Genomic DNA, 24,175 nt, shown 5'->3' on the forward strand with positions numbered 1-24,175 from the left:
TGTTCTACAATTTCGTATAGCATTTGGTCCACAATTTCATATGGCATATGGTCTACAATTTCATATGTACTTTGATCTACAATTTAGTATGAGATATGGTCTGCAACTTTGTAATAGTTATGATCTGCAACTTTGTGATAGTTATGATCTGAAACTTTGTATATTAGTACAAGATTGTATGTCTCTGTATAAACAAGTTGGTATACTCCTGTAAGGTTTGTATGGACTGAACGAGCATGTGTTTCTTACCTCTGTGATCTGGGCACACTATATAACTGTTACCTACTGCGGTTTGTACAAATATATGTGGCAATCTATCACTGGGGTTTGGACGAATGTATGTGGTTAACAATCATTGTGGTCTGAACAAGTTCTATGACATTATATTTAGTGATTCTCTCTCTCTCTCACACACACACACATATATATATATACATTATCTTAGTGGTTTACAAATGTTTGCACTTGTATATTTTAGTGGTTTGACTTAAGTAGTTCTTGTCAATCCCATTGACTATAACCATGATGACTGTAAGATTTGCTCTTATGATGACATATGACATTTGTGACAGTGGTTCCCTTTGTCACATATGGAAATACTCTAATTCCTATATTTCTTATGACAGTCGTTAAAATTCTTATTAGTATGACAGTGAGACGTGAGATGACAGAAATAGAGATAAGTAACATGAGGTTGTAACCTACATATGGGATGCATGATGAGACATAACTTTGATGATACAATGACTTAATGTTAACATAAATATGGCTCTTATGATAACAATGAATTTGCTCCACGATGACAATAACTTGTTCATGGCACAATGACCTTACTCTATGACAATGACCTTACTCTTGATAATAGTGAAAGCGTTCTTCTTATTACAACTGTGACAATGATTTTCGATACATATGCCAATGGTCTCACCTTGATGATTATGACAGTGAAACTTGATGGCTGTGATTTAGCTCCTATGTTCATGTACATAACATGACAAAATGGTTGACTATGAATTTGATTCTTGATGACAATGAAGACTTGATGGATGATAGATGTGGCAGTGTCTCTATGACAGATGTAATATTGTGATATGATAGCAACTTGCTGTATCTCATTATTGGATGTACTTTGTATCTCAGCTGAATAATTGATGAATACCTAATAAAAGAAGAAGAATTGAATTCCAGGGTTTCCCCCTTGTGGGGTCTTTCCCTGGTCTCTGACCAAATCCTGGTGTGTCTATTTGTGTATGCTTTTCTTCCGATGTTCCTTTTTCCGCTGCATTGTAGATGATATTGTTCTTTCTACATAATTGCTAATAATGTGATGATGTTATGGGGTAAATGCATATGTAAATGATGAAAAGTATAAAAATGCAATTATCAAAAACAAAGAAAAATATAGCCCTAAGGAAAAATTAACATGGTATCAAAGAGGGGCTGAAGAAAATTCATTGAGATCACCCCTATGAAGGCACTGTTGATGGAAGCTAGTGAAGATGTCAAAGACCTTAAAGAATGCTAGGGTTTGAGGGAAACCCTAAGCAACCTTGTTCTAGCGAAAGAAATTAGAGTTTGGTGGATAACATGAGATTAGGGTTTCAGAGAAAACCCTTGATGCATAACATGAGGTTAGGAAGAAACCCCTGAAGTGTGCTTGGAAGAAGAGCTTGAATATGATAAAGGATTGAGTTTTGCAAGTCTTGAAACCCTAGCATGATTAGTAAGTTATTTCAACACCTGTGACAGATTGAGTGTAACCCTAGATGGGCTAGTCCTAGTTTGGCCTGGCTGCTGATGAAGACGATTAAAAATATTGATGACTCTTTAACGCTGGTTCAAGAGGGAGTTGATCACCTTTCGCTAAAGATAAGCACCTTCTAAACTTATGTTCTTATTTAGATTTATTGATTAGATTATTGCTTATCTTTCCTACATGAATATTTGAGTATTTCTAAATTCCTGATAAAGATGTGATAAGCAAATCCTTCTTGAGGATCTCTTGGATACTAGATGGTGCAGGAAGAAAATTGGTGCAATAAAAGAGAGCTAGTGCTAGTGCAGGAAAGAGGAAACTAGAATAGGAAAAACACTTGATGCAAATTTATTCTGAGAACTAGTGACAAGTATTCTTGGTATATGTGATATGAAAAAGTGTAGATGCTAATCGAGTGTTACAAGTTACTAAGGTATCTGAATATTACAAGGCATGTTTGTTACAGTGTTATGTTTTGATTTCGCTGCAATATCGAGATGGCAAGTTAAGCCTTGAGGTATGTCAAAATTATCACCTTTAGTGAAGTCTCACTAGAGTGATGCATGCCAGTCACTAATGCATTTTATAGTTTAAATCTCCTTGATATTTGGTCTTGACTTTGATATATGGTAACTTGATATTGTTGTCAATGCTTGTGATGAGTATGGTAACCCTCATAGTAGTAGTGTGACTATAAGTGATTATATCCTAGTCGATCTTGACAAGTCTATGATAGCTGTAACAACATATTAAAATTTGATCATGTGTCAAAATTAGATGCCTTGATTTGATGATGTTAGTGATTGTATATTGTGATACAGATGTCATATTGAATGGAGGTACATTTGTCAACTGCCCTAACTATATGACACTAACCCTTAATGAATGATTGATGGCATGTACGAGAATGAAGCCAAATTGAATAGCTGATGATGACTTGTCATGACAATGATAAATATATGAGAACTTGATATAGTTTGATTTCGTGATCTATGATAGTCTTGATGCATGATATAAAAGATTGATGATGATTGTAGAGGCTTCCATTTCAAAGGGAGAGACTCTTGATGAGATCCCAACTCCTATTATTATTTGCGTAATGATTGTAAACTTGGGGCTACCTCAGAAGTTTTGAGGTGAATGAATAGGAGACCCATGATTGCATATTGAAACAAGTCTTCTGGACTTGGATTGATGAAACATCTGATGTTATTAAGGGTATGTCTTTGTTAATTAATTTATGCTAACAACTCATTGTTGACAGTACTAGTTTACCTCAAGCAGTTTCAGGATTCACTTTTCGTGTAGAAGTATTGTAGAAGCCTTCCTTGTTAGAGGAATTGTATTATCAGACTCATGACATGCTGGATTGCATTGATGGATTGTTGTTGCTAGATTTGGTGGATCTTGTAATAAGAAAAAACCAGATGGGTCCTTGTGTTGCAAGAATGCACCCCAAGCTAGATAGAGCCTGGACATATATAGTTGGGACATAGACATCTTTATGGATTGAGAGAATGATGCTGTATGAGACAAGCTTAAGCTTATGGTTGCTGCCTCCCTGCATGAGAGGGAGAAAGGATGAATATGATATTCTTCTCTTTATGATATGTATTTGCTCTAAAATAATTTTTGATTAGATGTCTTGTATGAACAAGAAAACAGAAGACTGCTGCTCGAAGGTACTACATAAGGCAGTTTAATTGAACTCTTCAATGCACTGTTTGAGCTGGTACCAGATATGAGCACTTTGATATGTTTTGGTCTTTAAAGAGCAACTTGGTTTGATGGATGTGACCCTCCTAGGTAAGGGTCCCGACTGATCGAGAACACTGAGCATAGCTCTTCCCCCTTGTTTGAGCTCCCAAGGAGGGAATGGAGCATTGAGGGCTCTTGGGGTTGAGGGATCTCTGGACAATAGGATGGTTGTGATCCTTACCCTTTGCGGTAAGTAGTATCTTGCCTATTGTCACCATAGGGTGTGCGTGATCCTTGTCATTTATGACAAGTTGGGTATCTCCCCCTATCATGATTAGACAAAGTATACCCCAATATGCATCCTACCCACAAGCAGGGCTTGTTGGGATTGCCTCCCCATCTGGCCAATGGGTTGAGATGACTTGAGATGGTGTGATCCTTGCATGACAAGTGGTATCTCGCTCAAGTATTGAGGATGCAGGTGTTCTACCACTTGACTCTTCAGGGTCAACGTGGGAAGATCAACAAACATTGGGATGGTTGTGATCTCTACCCTATATGGCAAGTTTGGTCTCACTTGTTGACTAGACAACAAGATGGATGTGATCCTTGCTGGTAGATGGATCTCGCCCAATTGTCACTAGATGATAGGATGGATGTGATCTCTACCCTATATGGCAAGTTTGGTCTCACCTGTTGACTAAACAACAGGATGGATGTGATCCTTGCCGGTAGATGGATCTCGCCTATTGTCATTGGATAGAGGGTTGTAGCTTGAGCTCCCCTATGATGTCAGATTCTTCCTCTTTAGATTTGAGATTGTTCAACAACTGGAGATGGGCAGAAATGAGCTAAGATGAGATATGACTTGATGACTATGATGATTATTCTTCAAATGACCGAATTGATTATTGGATATAGGGTGGAAATTGGATGCTCCCCTATGATGATGATTGAGTTGATAGGGTGGTAGCCGGAGCTCCCGTATGATAATTTTTCTTCTTCTATTGGATTGAGATTGTTCAGCTGATGATCAAAGGAAATGAGTTGAGACGAGATGTGATGAGATGTATATCTTGTTGATGTAGCTGAGATGAAAGTCATGAGATTTGACTTGGAGTCTAGTAGGGTTTGAGGATTGATCTCCCCTACCTTTGATTGTGCATTATTCTTCTTCTATGAGACAAGATGAGATTTAATGATGATGCAGCTGCTTGCTTTCTTATTTGAAACATGTCATTTGAGATGAAACTTATGACGCAAATGGAAATTCCTCCCTAGCTGAGAGGGAGTGTTAAATTTGGCAGCTAGGGAGAAATTCCCTAGCCTTCCTACCCACATTTGATTAAGCAAAAGGAATATCATTGCAAGAAGTCATATATAATAAAGGGATTTTAATTTCTCATTAAGTTGGCTTCTATTGGAGGGAATTATTTAAATATGAAATTCAAAGATCATAAGTCGGCTTCCCATGTTGGCCTAACTCTAATAGTCACAACCTTTCACACGTTGAAACAACTATAAATACCCAATCAAGTTTGTCACTTTGATATGAGAAAATTCGGATCTCTCTGCAACTTCGCATGGTCTGCAATCTTCGCTTCATGTGGTCTGCAATCTTTGCATGGCATAGTTCGATCTGCAATTTCATATGAGCCTTGGTCTGCAATTTCGTATAGGTATTTGATCTGCAATTTCGTATGAGCCATGGTCTGCAATCTCGTATAGGTATTTGATCTGCAATTTCGAATGAACCTTGTTCTGCAATTTCGTATAGCATTTCGTCCATAATTTCGTATGGCATATGGTCTACAATTTCATATGTACTTTGATCTGCAATTTAGTATGAGATATGGTCTGCAACTTTGTAATAATTATGATCTGCAACTTTGTATATTAGTACAAGCTTGTATGTCTCTGTATAAACAAGTTGGTATACTCCTGTAAGGTTTGTATGGACTGAATGAGCATGTGTTCTCTTACCTCTGCGATCTGGGCACACTATATAACTGTTACCTACTGCGGGTTGGACAAATATATGTGGCAATCTATCACTGGGGTTTGGACGAATGTATGTGGTCGACAATCATTGTGGTCTGAACAAGTTCTATGACATTATATTTAGTGACTCTCGCACATATATATACACACCATATTAGTGGTTTACAGAAGTTTGCACTTGTATATGTTAGTGGTTTGATTTCAGTAATTCTTGTCAATCCCATTGACTATAACCATGATGACTGTAAGCTTTGCTCTTATGATGATATACGACATTTGTGACAGTGGTTCCTTTTGTCACATATGGCAATACTCTGATTCCCATATTTCTTATGACTGTTGTTCAAATTCTTATCAGTACGGCAGTGAGACGTGAATGACAAAAATAAAGATAAGTAACATGAGATTGTAACCTACATATGGGATGCATGATGAGACATAACTTTGATGATACAGTGACTTAATGTTAACATAAATATGGCTCTTGTGATAACAGTGACTTTGCTCCACGATGACAGTAACTTATTCATTGCACAGTGACCTTACTCTTGATAACAGTGAAAGTGTTCTTCTTATTACAACTGTGACAGCGATCTTCTATGCATATTACAATGGTCTTGCCTTGATGATTATGACTGTGAAACATGATGGCTGTGACTTAGCTCCTATGTTCATGTACATAACAGGACAGTATGGCTGTGACTATGACTTTGATTCTTGATGACAATGAAGACTTGATGCATGATAGATGTGGCAGTGTCTTGCAGTGTCTCTACGACAGATGTAATCTTGTGATATGATAGCAACTTGCTGTATCTCATTGTTGGATGTACTTTGTATCTCAGTTGAATAATTGATGAATATCTAATAAAAGAAGAAGAATTGAATTCCTGGTCTTCCCCCTTGTGGGGCTTTGCCTTTGTCTTCGACCAAATCCTGGTGTCTCTATTTGTGCATGTTTTTTTTCTGATGTTCCTTTTTTCTGTAGATGATATTGTTCTTTCTACATAATTGCTAATGATGTGATGATTTTATGGGGTAAATGCATATGTAAATGACGAAAAGTACAAAAATGCAATTATCGACAACAAAGAACAATATAGCCCAAAGGAAAAATTAACAGGCCTAGCCATACACCAAATTGGTGTATGAGACTCCCTTGTTTGTGTGACAAGAGACCTCCTTCATGCAGCAATTTGACTACTAAGTCTATGAAGGTGTTGAATAAGAATATACATCCTATACTATATCGGTGGGTTGAAAGTTCATGATATTCCCTTGCTAAACAAGAAATGTTAAAAGTGCCAAAGACTTAGAGAATGCTATATTTTGAATGTCTTTTGTGCTATATTTTCAACATCTTTATATTATTCACATTACTGTAAGACCATAAATCATACAATTAATGATTTCAAACCATCAGATGCATTTTCAATCCCATGTCAATAACGGTAACGAAGGAAAAATGGTGTATTGTTGATGGCATATGACTATAGAAAGTTCAAAAAGAAGCTATGGCTTGGGAAATTGAATTTATTTATGACGTTTCACAAGCAAAAACCAATTGTAAATACGTCATATTCATTTTATCCAAATATAACTAAAACATGGACTATGCAAAAGGATTTTCAACTCTGAAGTTCTAGAAACAAATTTTTCATTTTTAGTGTTTAAAAACAGCAGGGTTATCCATTTTACATGTGCATTAATCTGAACGAAAGTAGAGTGTAGATTTTGATTGCTTGGATTCAAACACTTTTTGGAAGGTATAGTTTGAACTTTGATTCTGATTTTTTAAGGAATAGTAGCAAATTGTTGCTATGAATGCAAGAGTGAATAACCTGTGCAACTTGGACATTCTATTTTTGCAACAGGTTGTGTCAGGAATGCCAGACACTGATTGAAAATCATGATCAGATTAAACTTCTTAGTAATGCACGCAACAATTTGAACACAACTCTAAAGGTGAGTTTTGTTGAACCTTTAGCTGCTAGATCTACCGTGCATTGTTACAAGTATTGACTGAAAGAGTTATGGTTACAATAGAAGTTAACGAGTAATGTGTGAATGTATAATGTTGATATATTTTTACTGTTGTATCATGAGCAGATGTGTTCATTAACACTTCACCTCTATAATCACAGGAGTTGAGTAGGTGTGAAATCCCAAGAAGTCATGTTATCACCCAAAAATTCTGGATAGGGAAGCTAAGAGGAGTCCGGGTAACTATAGGACTATAAGCCAGTATCACCTCACTCAAGTCATTTCTTGATTTGGGTTGCTGCTTTGCCAACTATAAGGGGGCTTCCCTAGGAGCTCTAAGGTTTGATCATGAAATGTATAGGGTGTAGACAACCTTAAATCTTAGTCTGTTAGTTGTTTAGGACTTATCAACTGCTGGTTGGTGCAAGTTTAACATAGAATAAAAAAATCATCAAGCGAAATTGTGGGTAGTGTTACCCACCATTTTGTGGGTAATATCCCTACGATAAAATTTTTCTGCAAGATGGTCCTCAGCGGACAGCCAGCAGCCCCTTGCAGCCATCAACAAGCTCATTGTTCCATTTCTCCGCCACCTGAACTAACCATGTGGTCCCTTGCCCATTTGTGATGATCGTATGTTTGAAGGTGGGCTTCCCGAATCTAAAGGTATGCCTTGTCATTTTGAAATTTACTATTGTAGTCTGCTTATCATGGACACTTTTGGGCATAGATTAATGGGGGGATTCAGTAGAAAGGATAGGCTAGGTCTGTGCTTCTGTACCGTAGACCCCTTTTAGGTATTAACCTTGGGCAGTGCAATTTGTCAATATGACATATTAGGGTCTCAGATTTGAGGACAGATTTGACGGTGCGTCCAACTACCGTTCATGTTGTGAGTGGATAACAATGGTGCTGGAGGAGCAAGGGTGCGAGAGTTTGTTGTAATGTCCTAGCTGCACCCACTGACCCTCAATAGTTGGCTCAACATAACAAGAAGGATGCTAAGAGGATGCTAAGGCAAGAAGAATCATCTTGGTGGGAGTCAAAGACCACATTATTCCTCACTTGACGAGGAAGAAGATAGCCAAAGCTATGTGGAGTGCCATCACTGGCCTCTACTAGGGTTCGAGTGAGGCTAGGAAAATCACGTTGAAGGATAAATTGAGGGCTATCAAAATGTCCAAGTCCGATTGTGTTGTGTCTTACCTCACCAAGTTTACCCAAGTGAGGGAAGCACTGGCTAGCATGAGCAAGACAGTTCCAAATAATGATCTGGTGAATTTCGCTTTGTTGGGTTTAACCAAATCTTGGCAAGCCTTCATTTATGGGATTTGTGCTAGTAAAAGGCTTCCATATTGGGAGCGACTATGGGGTGATTGTGTCCAAGATGAGATTCATAGGCAAGCTCATTATGGGTCTTATGTTAAGACCGAAGAAGATGAATAGAACTTTGTCCTAGCCAACAAGGGGGTAGTTCCAATGACAAAAAGAACAATGGTGGTGGAGAGCCAAGCTCCAAGGGCGAGAAGAAGAAAAAGGATCTCAGCAAGATCAAGTGCTTTTCGTGCCACCAATTTGGGCATTATGCTACTAAATGCCCTAATAGGAAGAAAGGGTCCAAGAAGGACCAAGTAGTAGCCTTTGCAGAGATAGATGAGTTCTCTTCTTATCTTGAGGAGTTTTCACTTGTAGCTTGCATGGAAAGCTCAGTGGCGACCAATTTATGTTATGTAGACAACAGTGCGTCTTGTCATATGATAGGAAACAAGAAGTATTTTAGCAAACTATCAAAAAGGGATATGCAATTTGACATTGATATGGGAGATGATGGGAAGTACTAGGCCGAGGGATCTGGTACACTAGATTTGAAATGGACTCTGGAAAGCCTTTGTATCTCACAGATGTACTTTATGTACTTGGGCTCAAGAAAAACTACGTTTCAGTTTCAAAATTGGAGGATAAGGGGTACGAGTTGACCTTCAGATAGGTTAGTTTTTTATAAAACCCTCAGACTCAAAGGTGGCTAAGAAAATTGGGGTTAGGCATAAGAGCTTGTACATATTACAATTTGAGTTAACCGCAACATTAACCAATAGAGGGAGCTGTGACTCAAGCAAGGAGCTTGGTAAACTGTGGCATAGGCGCATGGGGCATTTGCACCATAGTGCGCTGAAGATTCTCAAGGAGATAGCAATAGGGCTGCCACAGTGCAATGTGGACCAACATGAAGTGTGCAAGGTTTGCACACTTAGCAAGTATGCAAAACCTCTTTTCCTAGCGGAGATAATAGGGCCAGGGGTATCTTGGATCTTCTTCATTCAGATGTTTGTGGTCCTTTCTCTATAGTATCCCTTAGTGGGTACAAGTATTATGTCACCTTCATTGATGATCATTCAAGGAAGACCTAGATGTTTTTCATGAAGAAGAAGGATGAAGTCTTCTTGAAGTTTCTAGAGTACAAGGCCTTGGTTGAGAACCAAACTGGCACGAAAATGAAGGCATTGAGGTTTGATAATGGTGGGGAGTACACCTCAAACACATTTAAGGAGTTTTGCCAAGGAGGGCATTCAGAGGGAGCTGACTACATATAATCCTTAGCAAAACGGGGTGGTTGAGCACAAGAACAGGGCCATATATGGAGTGGCCAAAGCCAAGTTGCATGATTAGGGATTGCCTAAGTTTCTTTGGGCTGAGGCATGCGATACAACAATTTTCTTGTAGAATCAGAGTCCACATAAAGTGTAGGGGCAAGTTACACCAAAGGAGGCTTTCTCTGGGAAGAAACCAGACGTATCACATTTCTGGATGTTTGGTAGCTTAGTGTATTGCCTTGTAGCAAAGGAGAAAAGGAAGAAGTTGGAGCCCACAACAGAGAAGGGCATCTTTGTGGGTTACAACGAGACATCCAAAGCATACAGGGTGTATATACTAGCACTCGGGAAAACAATCATTAGGAGAGATGTGAAGTTTGAGGAGGAAAGAGATTTGAAATATTCCTTAGAGTGTGAGCCGACTATAGTGCAGGAGGAGGAGCAACAAGCTCCCAAGTAGGAGGCTCAACCATCACCTCAGGCTGTAATTGTACATGTTGATTGGTAGGCCAAACAACATGAGGACAAGGGGGACACGTAGTTAGGAGAGAGAGTGGAGCCCACTTATGCAATGGTTCCCAACACAGGGACAAGTAGAGCGAGATGGGTGACACAACTGATCCATGAGGCGCAAGAGCAAGTTGTTGCTCCTAGTACATCAATTCAATAGAGTAGACAACCACAGAAGTACATAGGATATATGGCACTTGTGAGGGAGTTATTAGATGCCAAGCCTTCCAGGTACTAGAAGGCAACCACTTAGCAATTGTGGAGAGATGCCATGGTGGAGGAGTTGTCTTGCTTTTTGTTCATAGATTAGCACGAGTGCATAGTTGTTGTCTTGCTTTTTGTTCAGATTAGTTATTGAGTGAAGTTTGTTGTAGAAGGGAAGTATTCCTGCTATATAAATTTTTGGAGTTTATCATTTGCTGAGCTAATAGAAAACACACATAGTTTGCAAGTTTTCCTTGGAGTTGGGTTTTCCTGGTTATGTCTTGTGTTCTATGCATTGAATGTGTTTGTCTTCAGATTTATTTATTTCCATTGTGCATGTTATGTTAGAAAACTTAGTGTATTTGTAATTTAAGTTTCCAGAACAATTGTTGTTTGTATTTCTGGTTTTATACTTAGAAAATTGCGAATCAATGACTGGGTTTTAAGGAAATCTAACAAGAAGATGGATCACATCTTCACACTTTGAGCCATTATTGAGGAGTCTCATCACCGCTCTTAAAAAGTCTATTGTTGCTTTGTAGAATTTCGGAAAACATTTGATATTGTGCCTCAGAGGCATTGTTCTAGAGACTTCGGGACATTGGCATATTTGAGACCCTTCTAGTAGCCATCATAGGTGGATATGAGTCAGTTTTAGGTTTCCTTAGGATGACCAGTGGCCTTTCTAACTTTGTCTATAGTACCATTGGGGTAAAATAGGGTTGCCCCCTCTCGCTGACCCTCTTTGGGATTTACATTAATGAGCTAGAATCTTTCCTCCATGATCACATCGAGGAGGGGGGTGGTTGCCTTCTACATCAGGTGTTGATCTCCCTGCTCCTTTTTGCAGATGACTTGGTCTTGTTGGCATTTACTCCTGAGAGCTCGCACAGAGATCAACACCTTCGCCAACTTTTATGACCTTCGATAGTTGACAATCAACCTAGGTAAAACCAAGGTCGTGATCTTCTATGTTTCCAAGAAAATTCTTACAGACATGCATTTCTACTTCCTGGGGAAAGAGATCGAGGTCACCACATCATACATCTACCTAGAAGTACAGTTCATGTGACCTTGTTTTGGTATGCGACAAGCCCTCTAGCCTCGACTTAGCAAGGGGTATGTTTTTATCAAGAGACAGTGCTTCCAAAGTCAATTTTAGGACATCTCGTCCAAACTCTACCTCATGGATGCGAGTATTAAACCCACATTTCTTTATGGCTCAGAGATTTTGGCGCCGAGCCTGGTACAAATAGATTGGGCCCAGATGGAGGGAGTCCAAACCTTACTTCTCAGGAGCATCATCCAATGCAAACGTATAATCTTGCAACCCATTATTCAAGCAGAGTTTGGTGCTCACCCCTTTCATCTCAATGTCATTTTTCGCTTGGTTTGTTTCCTCTACAGCGTCAGATCTTTCAAAAATTTAGCTGCCAGGAGAGATCGATACCTGTACCTTGCACTTTGTTACTTGGATGCCCTTGCTTCGGCTCACCTTTTAGGCTAGACACGAGCATGGTTCTCAGATGTTTATCGACTTCTTCAGACATTGACCATCTGCCTAAAATGTTTTCTCCAATTCTCCCTTGTTGCAGCGAGCCATCTCACTCTACCTAGATAAGTACAGAATTAGTGCACCAGAGAGGATATCTAAAGATTGTACATTTAGGTCACTTGTACTCCCCCCCCGACAGACCTGGGCTCGAAGATGTCCTTCTACCTTAAGCATTTCTTGGAGTTACAGGATGGCATCATCGCCCCCCCCCTATACACATGCAAACATTGAATGCACTCACTCAGGATCTCTTTCGGTCAACATCGGGTTGGTTCTCATTGATTCTGAGCGGAGGATGAAGTATACCAAGATCTTATAGGATCTGCCAGGTGTGTCACCTTTATTCGCCAAAGATAGAGCAACACCTCATTTTTAGATGGTCCTCATACTACGAGATCAGAGGGTGCTACAACTACCTCTGTAGAGATTTAGGAGGATCTCTCTCTACCTTCTTCCACTATCTCGACCAGAGATGCCTGGACCTCTTCATCACGAAGATATTCAAACATATATCTCTGGTCCTACATACCTCGCCTCACTTGGGGATTTTTCAAATGATCACATCATACTTTCGGGTTGATCTGGTTGATCGGAGCAACAAGTGATGAGCTGAGTTCTAGAGTATTTCAGATAGTAGAATAGTGAGGCCTTGGGTCTCGCCTTAGTCTCTCCCTTTGGGAGGGCAACTAGTATCCTTGATACCATTGGGGGGTGTCAAACAACATTCACATCGATTTAGTCACATCTAGAGCATCAGAGGGATTAGTTCCAAATGGTTCCCGAGCAGGGTGGCCCTCGGACAGACTCCTCCCCAACCCTAGCTGAGCAGTTAGAGACTTATCCAGAGCTTCTTTCCTTTGGCCTTGGATGCTAGGAGTATCCCTTGCTTCTACATTCCCACACAAGATTGTGTAGCTGGGCACCCCATTGGATCTAGAGGACTCCAGTAGTGAGCCAACATCACTGTCACCCCCTCGCTGTCATCTATCAGACTCGGGCATTCCTAACCTCATTGACCTCCAACCATGGACTTATTCACTTAGTCTTCTACTTCACCGAGGCCTTTGATCTAGCTATATCAATGTTATTAGAACTAGACCGGAATCGACCGGTCCGATTGGTTTGGGGTCATTTCCGGTCCAAACCAGAATAGGCCGGTTCGGTACCGAACCGGTCTATTTCGATTCAGAGGCTGATTCCGCTGGTTGTAATTGCTCGCGGCCACACGACCCAGGCAAACAAATTTTTATTTTTATTTTTTTTAGGTAACCTGTACCCTGAAATCGGACCAGCTATAAAACTCATGTTTAACACAGATCAACTGAACAACATGTCTCTATTTAATGCCTGCCAATCAACAATGCTCATGATACTTCCACATATTCACCAAAGAAATATATCTATTTGGGAAAGAAGCGACCTGGGCACTCAATCTAATTTTCTGTAGTAATTTATCAACAACAATATGCCCTTCTACTGCAAATCTACCCACTCCCACAAATTCCTGTGGGGTACAAAGCACCATATTTGGGAGTCATGAAAGGTCAGTCAAATCACTATTAGAGCTTCTTGTCCGAATCCTTTACAACACTGGCCACATCCTTCAAACACTCACTAAAGTATCCTTCTTTACATTTGTATTGCCAGGAGGCCGCTGTAGTGTTAGCAACAATTTGTAATGAATCTATTTGGATTTTGTGAAGTGGTCCATAACACTATTTTCATTTGGTACTTTGCTAATGGATAATAGTAGACTTGGAGTGCTGATGTTGGTAAGGTTAGAGTGAGACTTTATCAGAGGAATGCCATTTGATTTATTTCAACAGGCTTCAATTTCTGTTCATACAGTAGTAGCAACTCTTGTGAAAGATCCACACTGGTTCCTAAAAATCGTTTCAAGAATATCCCATACAACATCCTCAATCATATATTAGCTGAGTTTCCGGGATGTGGGGACAAGGGAGCGGGGATACGCAGGAGCGGCCTATGCAAAATCTCCTCACCAATTTTTAAGAAACGTGGGGGGACGTTGGGGTCTTAAAAACTTATAAATATAAAATATATGATATATCATTGAAATTTTAATATTTATAATGTAACTATCTTTAACATTATATAATATATAACACTTACATCATGAAGGATAAATGATAAATCGAAAGATAACTGAAACAAATTTAAAACGAAAAGCATGATATCATATAATCATACATCATACATGTAAGTTTGTAACTGTACAGTGTAACTACTAAATATGTACAATGAAAATAAATGTTTAAAGTTTTAAACCATATTGAAGTTCCAACTATGAATACTGAATATTGAAATAAAAGTAAAGTTTGATACATCAAGAGTCAAATGTTTATAGAGTCAAGACTTAAGTTTAATATATCATATATCAAGATTCAAAATAAACTGAAGTCTAATATATCATATATCAAGATTCAAAATAAACTGAAGTCTACAAATGAAGTATGAAACAGAAAAGCAAATAAGTTAATAACATAAGAACATATCAAATGATAAATGAACGTAATTGCTCAAGGTAATGCCCCGCTAGTATCCGCATCCAGCTGCTACATGAATAAATCAGGATCAACCATGTCACCATCTGAATCAGAATCACTTGCATTCTCAAACATGATAAGTGGCACACCAACCAACCCCATCTATGTCTCATCAAGTCTCTCCTCCATATCTACTTGTGCATCATCCTCTAGATCAACATCCCATCGTGTTGCTGGTCCCTTCAAATACTCAGATGTATTCCTATGCTCAAGACATAGGGCACTGTGCACAACAACTAACTTCTCAGCGCTTTTAGAGCTAAGCTTGTTCCTCTTGAACATAAGAACATATCAAATGATAAATGACCGTAAGGGGGTGACCCGGGTTCGATCCTCGACAACGACGCCAAAATGTAAGGTCAATTTACTAAGTAAACTAACACGTGTTTTACTTATCAATCCGGGCTTGTAGACTTGGAAGCATGTCCAAAATATATGGATTTAAGGTGAAATCAAATTAGGAAGGCAAAACTATAAAGTTTAAAGGAAATGCATATTACAAATATAATCTAAGTTTTAAAAGATTAAAAAGTTTCTTGTTCAAGATGCAACAAGCAAGAGAAGAGGCTCCTAACTTAGGAGGTCCTGGTTGTCCTTCCTCATAGTACTGCCTCGAAGAAGAGAAACTAAAGAGCAGTGGTCTGTAATGTGTAGATAGTAAGAAAAGGGGCTCCTAAGTTAGGAGATCCTGGTTGTCATTTCTGACAGATCTACTCCAATATCATTACCATTGCATCAAATAAAACTGAAATTCAAGAAATAATACAAGAAAAGCAAAAATGATGATTTTAGCTATGATTCATAACTTGTTAGAAAGAGAATTTAACTTAAATTCTTGTTTGTCATTTCATATGCAAATTTGATTTTAAACTATCATCATCCCAAAATCACACAAGAAGCATCACACATCTAAATAATTGAAGCATAAATCTGAAACAAGAAATATTGAAATTAAAATTATACTAATGTAATCAAAGTGTACTTAGCTTGGTATGGGGGCCCTCCAACCTTGCCTTGTACACCTAAGGAACTCTCAGCTATAGCTAACTTATGAAAATATCCACAGCATGAACAACAACTTAGAACAATAGAAAGTATTCTTCAAATTATCAAAAGGTCTCCAATAGTCTGAATACAAATTACATACATGAATGGTTCATAAACTCAGTTTAAATAAGCAAATTATCAACAAACTTAGCTACAATAGCTCTAACAATATTTATCTATCCTAATCCATCCATCCAGGTCGAACTCATTAAGTCTGGTTCACAAAATTAGGCAAAATCCCAAAAAATAATATTTTGCCCTTTTTTAATAGGGATTTATGAATGACAGGTCAAGTTTGACCAGCGTTGACTGGGCCTGTGTTTGCTTAGTTTGATCGAACCAATAGGTGTTCATCCATCCGTGGTTCCCAAGCTTTCCAAATATGCACTCAACTCTTGCCCAAGTGTCCTGCACATATGACTTTAATGGAGCTATTACGAGAATTTTTAGTGCAATCCAAATTTACTCTTAAAACCCAATTTTTACAAAAATCTCTAAAAATTGAAAAACTTAATTTAGTTACCTGAATATGCAAAATAAGAGTGAAATGAAGCATATGTAAGTGAAATATGATGGAATATGGTGGTAAATGGATGGGTTTAGGATAGGCAAAAATGACCAAAATTGAGGGCCAACATGGACCAATTCCTCTTTGCTGCAGAGGAACTAGCAATCTGAGACAAAAAACACCTAGCTAGATGTTTGAGCTTTGGAGCACCATCCCCATGCATCCTCCACCAACTAATCAGGTCATCTTGGGCTAGATCTATGTGATCTGCCCGAGCACCACGTGTGTTGAAGGGGCCACTAAGAGATGCAAACTGAACAATCCGTCTTCGAAATTTTGCCCCCTCCTCATTTTACATCTTTGCAATTGCATCTAGGAAGCCATTTTTTACCTCAGGATCATCAATAGGAGGCACTCTCCTAGGCCTTTAAACATACCATTTTGGGTTTAATGCATATGTTGTCATGTGCAAAAGTGTATTCATGCGATCCTACCTACACTGAATGATGGGTTGATTCTGGGATGTATAGAACTCTAATGAGGGCTCCCTCTGCTGAATGGCTGCCTTCACACGACCCAACATGCTATCAGAATTCTCATAGATTTCTCCAAGACTAGGAGCATCTGAATCAGTGTAACAAATGACTTCCACAATAGGGCCCAAGAATGACACCAAATAAGAACAATTTGCCCACCAATCATTGTCCAACACCTGAAGCCTGACCTTCTTCCCCGAGCCTCTCTTTGATTCTGACCACCTTCTTCAATCTGGACTCACAACCAAGGATTGTAGTGGTGCTTGTACCTCTAGCATCCTCTCCAATAAGAGAAAATAGCTAGCATATCTAGTATCGTTGGGATTGAGGAATTCTGTTATGAATATATTCATATAAAAATAATAAATATAAATATAAATATAAATAAATAATAATAAATATTAACTAATTAACTAATGGTTAGTTAGTTAGTAATGAAGAGACATGTCTTAGAGACATGACCATTCATGAAAGGGCACCTCCCTAGGGTATATAAGCAAACCCTCATTCTCATTTGTAATCATCTTATATCTTACATCAATTCAATATACAGTTACATGTCTTATAATAGAGATTTATGTCTTTGAAGTATTTTAAATATTTCCACTGTGTATATGACTTTTGGTAGTTACATTGGTATCACAGCCACGTTGGCTGATCAACAGGCCTTTGGCCATCAACCTCCCGTCAACCTTATTGTTGTGTAATTGAAGTGTTTCACTCAGAGTTGGAGATTCTCCATATTGCCATTTAGGCCTTTGGCCCCAAAAACTTAAATAAAAAAAATAATCAGGCCTTTGGCCATTGACATTTCAATGATTCTAGTAAAAAAAAATATAGTTCGATGTAAATTTTAATGGAGAACATTCATATATATATAAATGTTCGACATTATTGATAAAAAGTGCATGATAAAGTCAAAAGGGAATCTTTTCAAATATCTTTAAAACTACACATAAGAGAAGGAAGAGTAGATAAGATTATCTTAATTCTTCATTAAGTGGTTTACAATCTCTTGGTTTTAGCTACCCATGGTAATTGCCCATGGTATTTTCAAGGTAAAAGAAGAACAAAAGAAATACAAAATCTCTTTATGTGAATGGTAAGTTTTACTGTTATGTGGAGAAAATTAACTGAGTCAAAGGCACATAAGTGGACATATATTTTATTTTATACTCCAAAGAGGTGAATAGCCTTGTTTCACTAGGGTTGTAACTTGTCACTCAACTCATCCATCGATAGCAAAATTTAAGAGAAAAGTTAAAATTACAGAAATTTCAAACTTGGTAAGGGGTTTCTACCCCAATCCAACCATGAGAAAATGAGAGGAAGTGCGTCTCTATTTATAGGGAGAGGGATTAATTTCCTAACTGAATTCACCTCATCTAACCTATGAAGGGGGTAGAGTCCCTCTTATTAATTAAATAATGTAAATAAATACAATATAGGGGCTTCTCAAGCCACATATACTAGATCTAACGGGCACGAGCCCTAACAGTTGAGACATCACCAAAAAAGTTTTCACTCATAGGATCCAGCGTCCAAAGGCCCTTCAAAGCTGGACTCTTCTACAATCAAGTCTTGATTGAGCTTCAAAAGTGGGCACAAAACCCCCAAACCTGCCAAAGAAATACTAAAAAATATCATAAGAAATTAGTAGTACACACCATGTACATCAATGTGAGCATGGAACACAACTCCAATATAGATAAGATCATAAGAGAGTTAAGTTACATGATAACTCCTTAAATAGTAGGTGAAATTCATTGAAATACCCAATACATCGATACATCCAAATCACATGTCTTTAACAATGACTACATGATATCTATATATATCTATTCACACATTGCATATGTGGCCCCTTTATTATTAGGTCGACCTTATTACATATACATTTACACAGTACATATCACAAATGGAAAGAGTATCATGTCTCCTCCATAAATTATGCAAGTCCAACTCTCCAAGTTGAACAACTAACTCCCTCCAGTCTAGGCACTCTTCTTTGTGGGGTCTTCTTAGACAACATGCCCTCAAAGTATGGATGAGGCTTTTAAAAAATACAGTGATAATAGGGACCAAATAGGTTGGATCAAGGTCTTATTTACCATGTTCATTGGTTGGCTCAACTTGTTTCTTTATATCAAAATTAATTGTGACTTGTAAAGGTTGGTTCCTGTTTGGTATAAGGTTGTCTCGGTGATTAATTATTCCAATGCCCAAGGGAAACACACAGACATACACTCCAACATGTCCACAGTAAAATATCCTCCTCTCATCTGATATAGAGTTCTCTGCTCCAATCCAGACAGGAAGGTCAGAGGTAGAATGTTTCAACATGAAGTACATTATCGTTCAAGGGAGAGAGTATAGTTTCCAGAACAAGGTGAATATGAATTTGTGGCCAAAAGACAATGTGAAACTAACTCTTTAAATGATTAAACATCAATAATCTTTATAACAATGTTCAGATAACGCTGTCATACATACTCTGCCCTTATTGTGTTCACTTAATTGTTGCAAACTTGAGAAAGGGTTATGTTACAGTCTTCATTGTACTGTAATGCAATGCACTAGAGGAAACTGTCTCATAATCATAAACCATGTTTTGAGAGTTGTACTAAGATAGTCACGCGTGAACCTTGTAATCCCTACACCTCTGTACTCTTATCTCCTTTGTTCTGTAACATTTTTACCTCTAGATCTGATATACAACAGCCCAAACAAACTTTGCCCATTAAAATCAGTGAATACATGAGTATATCAGTTCATCAGGTAGGCACTTTCTTGAACATTTGTACCATGATGCTGTAATCAGATCTGATCAACATGCTTTGCAAAAAAAATGCCTTAACTACTGGCGGTGCTGTCTACTTATATGTCCTCATTCCTTGGATTTAATTCCAGGTGAGGTTCCAGTATTTCTCTATGCCAACTTTCTATTCCAAGGACTACAACAAAAACTACAATTGTCTCTGGATTGCATAGTAATGACAGTCCTTTTTCTTTTCTAAGTTCAACATTCCTTAATGGCATTATGGTTTCTAGTCCACATCACAAATACTTTGGAAGGAATTTATCATTGCTTAGCTTATTTGTTGTAAATTGTAAGTGCTCCTGGTCTCATAATTGTCATAGCACATCCTAAGGGTTCCCTCAGGAACACTTTTTTCCTAGACGAAATTGTGGGTAACATGCTCTCAAGAATCTAGGGTTCACCTTGGGTACCATCCTTAGAATGAGGGGAAGTGCCCAAAAGGTTTCCCTTGGGATATATTACCTATAAAAAAATATAACCTAAAGTTTACTATGTAAAATAATGTATATATTATATCATCTATAAAATATTATCCTAGAAATTATAGGCAAAACAAAATGAACTTATAACCTAACATAAACTGTTGATTATGTTATATTATAACTTAAACTATATCACATATTCTCACATATCCACCATGATTGTTGAGAGTCTGTGTGAAGAGAGAGTACTGATTGTTGGGTGTTGGGGTGAAGTGGTAGTATTGATCATTAGGTGTTCTACTTCCAGAGTCTAGAGTCCAGACCACCATTAGCAACACCAATGTTGGTCATAGCATTGCATGCGGATGCAAGTAAATTCTCCAGTGATAGTGCTCAAGACCAAGGAAAAATATTTTGCATGCACAAGACATGATTTACTGTTTAGGGCAGGCATAAAATTTCTCTCCCCATGAACTGTGATTTGGTGTAGGCATAAAATCCTTTGTTCCATGTAGAAGCAGAGACCACCATCTAGGTTACGTATAAAAGTAGCTTACAATTTCTGAATTTCTTTTTGTAAAATGTAAGAATAGTAATCAGGGATATATATTGTATCCATGCTATCTATATAATATGCCATAATCCATACAACTGTATTTCTGTACTAGAAAGGCTAATATAGCTGAATCTTGCTACTATGGATCAAGGCCCTAGTAGGGTGCATCCTCTCTAGATAACAATAGAAGAGGTAATATCTGTTGAGAAATCTAGGACATCATGTATTTAACTTGATTTCTCTTCTATTATGACATTATCTTATGATGTTTCACTTGTTATATCTTATTTCAATTTGTTATGTTCTTATCATTAAAACTAATGCCAATCCATGAAGATCACACAAAAAAAAGGAACACAAGATGTAGGCACACAGCCAGGGCAAAACCTCTAGGTAGGGGAAAACCTAGTCAAGAACTCTTCCTTCAGTAGATTCAAATCACAGTGAGACAACCAAGACTCTTGAGCCTTGACACCTAGACCAAAAAATTCTTTCCACCAAGTCAGCTTCTTTCCTTTAAGACAACGTGATCCTGATTCTTCAAGAATTTCGTCCTGCACTTGTATTTCTGAAGTAAGTCTGAACCCTCGGCCCTGTAATTGCATTAAGGACAGAATTTACATCTTCCAAGGATCCTTCTCTTCCTTCGCTGTATTGGTTTCTTTATTGAGAAGACAGAAAGCTTATATTTTACCCTCTCGCACTTCCTTCTTGATATCCGAATTGCAGATGGATTGATGCCAAAACAGGTCGAGTACCTTTTGCTATATATAGTGGTTTGAGCATCCAATAATAGGCCGACTTGTAGACTGATGAAGAGGCCGACATGATGAGATTGAGGCCGACTTGAGAGGAAGCTCACTTGGTGGAGCTCACTTGGTGGAGGATAGACAAAAATAATTTTTATTTCTTGACTTTAAGGAGCCCAAGAAGGGTCTCTTACAAGGAGCCCAAGAAGGGTCTCTAAATGATTTTGACTTTGACTCAACAGAAATCCTAGAGCACTCAAAGGGTGCTATGACCTATTGACCATTGACCCAAGCATGAAACCCATGCTTTAATAAGTCATTTTGATAATAATAAATTTCTTTTGACAAATATATTATATCATGACTCAAGTACAATTATGAAGACCGGTACTAGTTACATTTCTCAACAATATCCCACAGAGCACATAATTAATCCATGGAAGGCACAAAAGCTGCCTTTCGTAGAAGGGGAAAAAGAGAATCTATAAAAGCTGCTGTCCAAAAAGGACGAAAACAGAATAACTACCATTCAAATTTCATCTCCCATGTATGGTGTTTTTGAGTGAATATGAATTGGAAAATGGGTCCTATTAAGAGCTATGCATGAGCTTCCACTACTTCATCCTATTCTTGCTTAATTTAGCTGTAAAGTGAATTAGAAAAGCACTGAAGTGAACTGCTGGTTAAAAAGGAAAGGTTAAGTTTCACAAAGCAAGAAAACTTCTCAAAACTTGTGCACTATGACCTGCTCTTGCCAGTAGTAGTTGCCCCATGTGTGCCAAATTCCCCAAATATGAACTAGAAAGGCATCCACCAGGGCACAATTCTCCCGGCTTGGGAAAAGTTGACCGAAATCCTAAAATAGAAATTGCAAACCAGTCTTAATTGGGTCACATCTCTCTAGGTGAAAATAGATGTGCTTTCAAAATACCGAAATGATTGGAATCTGCTGAAAATTGAAACCCATTTTCACTACTAGGAGGAGAACCCAAGATATCTTCTATTTTTATAAAAAGCAAAAAGCACGAAAGTGGATGTTCCGTGATTGCCAGCGAAATTGGCATACATGTTTTTCTCAATAATGGGTATAAAAAAAGTATGATTCATAAAGAAGATACTTCACCGAAAATAGGAAGAATTGGCACTTTCTTTGATCATCATCAAAATTGAACCTCAAGTACATCTCCCAAATGGGTATCTAATTGTGTGAGCAGTGTCTGAGAAGTCTTGAAAAATGGAAAGGACCCCTTGGGATTTGTTGCACCCATTTTGCCACAAGTTCAAGGAAGCAATTGTGCCAATCTTTTCAAAAGATCAGAGTCATCAGCCAACAACTTATTATGTCATTGTAAACCCATTCTGTAAATTTGTAGTGTAAATGATGCTAGTACGACTGTGTAATTATGTAAAAACCTAGGTAAGCCTATGATTTTGGCGACGAATTTCATCCTAGGAGGTTTTTACCTGTGTTTCTAAACACGACTTATCAGAAGAGTATTTTTTCTCCAGCTTAAACCCCAAAGCTAGGGTGAAATTTATTGCCGAAGTCTTAGGTGAGTCCTAGTGTTCTTAGTCGAGTCTATTATAAAAATGATTTGGGAATAGTTTAAGGTATTTGGCTAAATTATTTTATTACAAATCACTTGGTCTATTAGATCATAGTGTCGCAGAATTGAGAAATTATTTGAGGGTTGAATTATTGTGATATCTGATGTAAAAATATTTCAGTGCATGGTCCCTCGCAAGCAGAAACCATGGCTAAAGTATTAGAGGGTGGAAAAATAATTAATCCCCTCAAGTGTCAATTAATTAATTTTTTTGGCAAAAAATAAATTTAATTCTAAGCCAGAAAATTAATTAATTCACAGTCAAAAAATTAAAATTAGAGAAATTAATTTCTCCAAGTGGAAAATGACCAAAAAATTCATGGGTCATGAAGAAGTCAATTTTTGGAGGTCCCCAACCAAAGCAAAAATGGATTTTTTAAGAAAAATTAAGCCCTTGGATCTTGGTGGTTAAGTCAAAGTCAAATTTTTGAAGAAATTAATCCAAAATAATTATTTTTGGATTAATAAAAAATGGTTTTAATGAGAAATTCGAAAATTCCTCAAAAATAAATATTTTTGACAACAGAGATTAAAAGTTGATCAAGTATTTATCAATGGTCGAGATTATTTTGATGGGGATCAAACCAACTAGCCGTTATTTTCCACTTGGAGGGATTTCTCTATAAATAGAAGGCATTTTGCTTCTATTGACATCTTGATCTTTGGTCAGATGTAATTTTGTAAACGTTGGTGTGAAGCCACTGTTCTACTGGGAACGTTTGAATTTCATAATAAAAGACTTTGGGGTACAGTTCATGGTGTCTTTGTCTCATTGATCTGTGGTATGTGCTGGGTATGTGCTTTCCTATATTGTGCTTCAATATTATATGAATTGTTATTTCATTTGTAGATGATAGGAACATTCTATTGGTAAGTTTTGGGCTTATCTTAGGTGATCTGATTCATTGTATGATCTAACAATTTTCTCTTAAGAAATATATAGAGTTTGCAGGTTCCCCGACCCTTGGGCTCCAAGTTCACAGACTGTGGGCACAGGTTGACCTTGTTTGGACTTCAGATATTTTATGTGATTTTCTTACTTCACTAAGGCTGTGGTTAATATC

The 24,175-nt window shown here is 37.9% G+C and overlaps 1 protein-coding gene across 1 annotated transcript in view; it reads left to right on the forward strand.

The window, feature by feature from the left end:
* LOC149203602 (exocyst complex component SEC6-like) overlaps window positions 1–24,175 on the forward strand; it is a 456,452-nt gene that overhangs the window by 48,538 nt on the left and 383,739 nt on the right. The window contains exon 5 of the mRNA XM_089403504.1: window positions 7,330–7,420. Coding sequence (XP_089259630.1) covers window positions 7,330–7,420 — 91 coding nt within the window. The remainder of the gene's footprint in view (window positions 1–7,329; window positions 7,421–24,175) is intronic.

This window comes from Pinus tabuliformis, chromosome 2_1 (genome assembly GCF_031772625.1).
Source record: "Pinus tabuliformis cultivar Carrire ecotype Pingquan chromosome 2_1, CPIR1, whole genome shotgun sequence".
NCBI classification, from domain to species: domain Eukaryota; kingdom Viridiplantae; phylum Streptophyta; class Pinopsida; order Pinales; family Pinaceae; genus Pinus; species Pinus tabuliformis.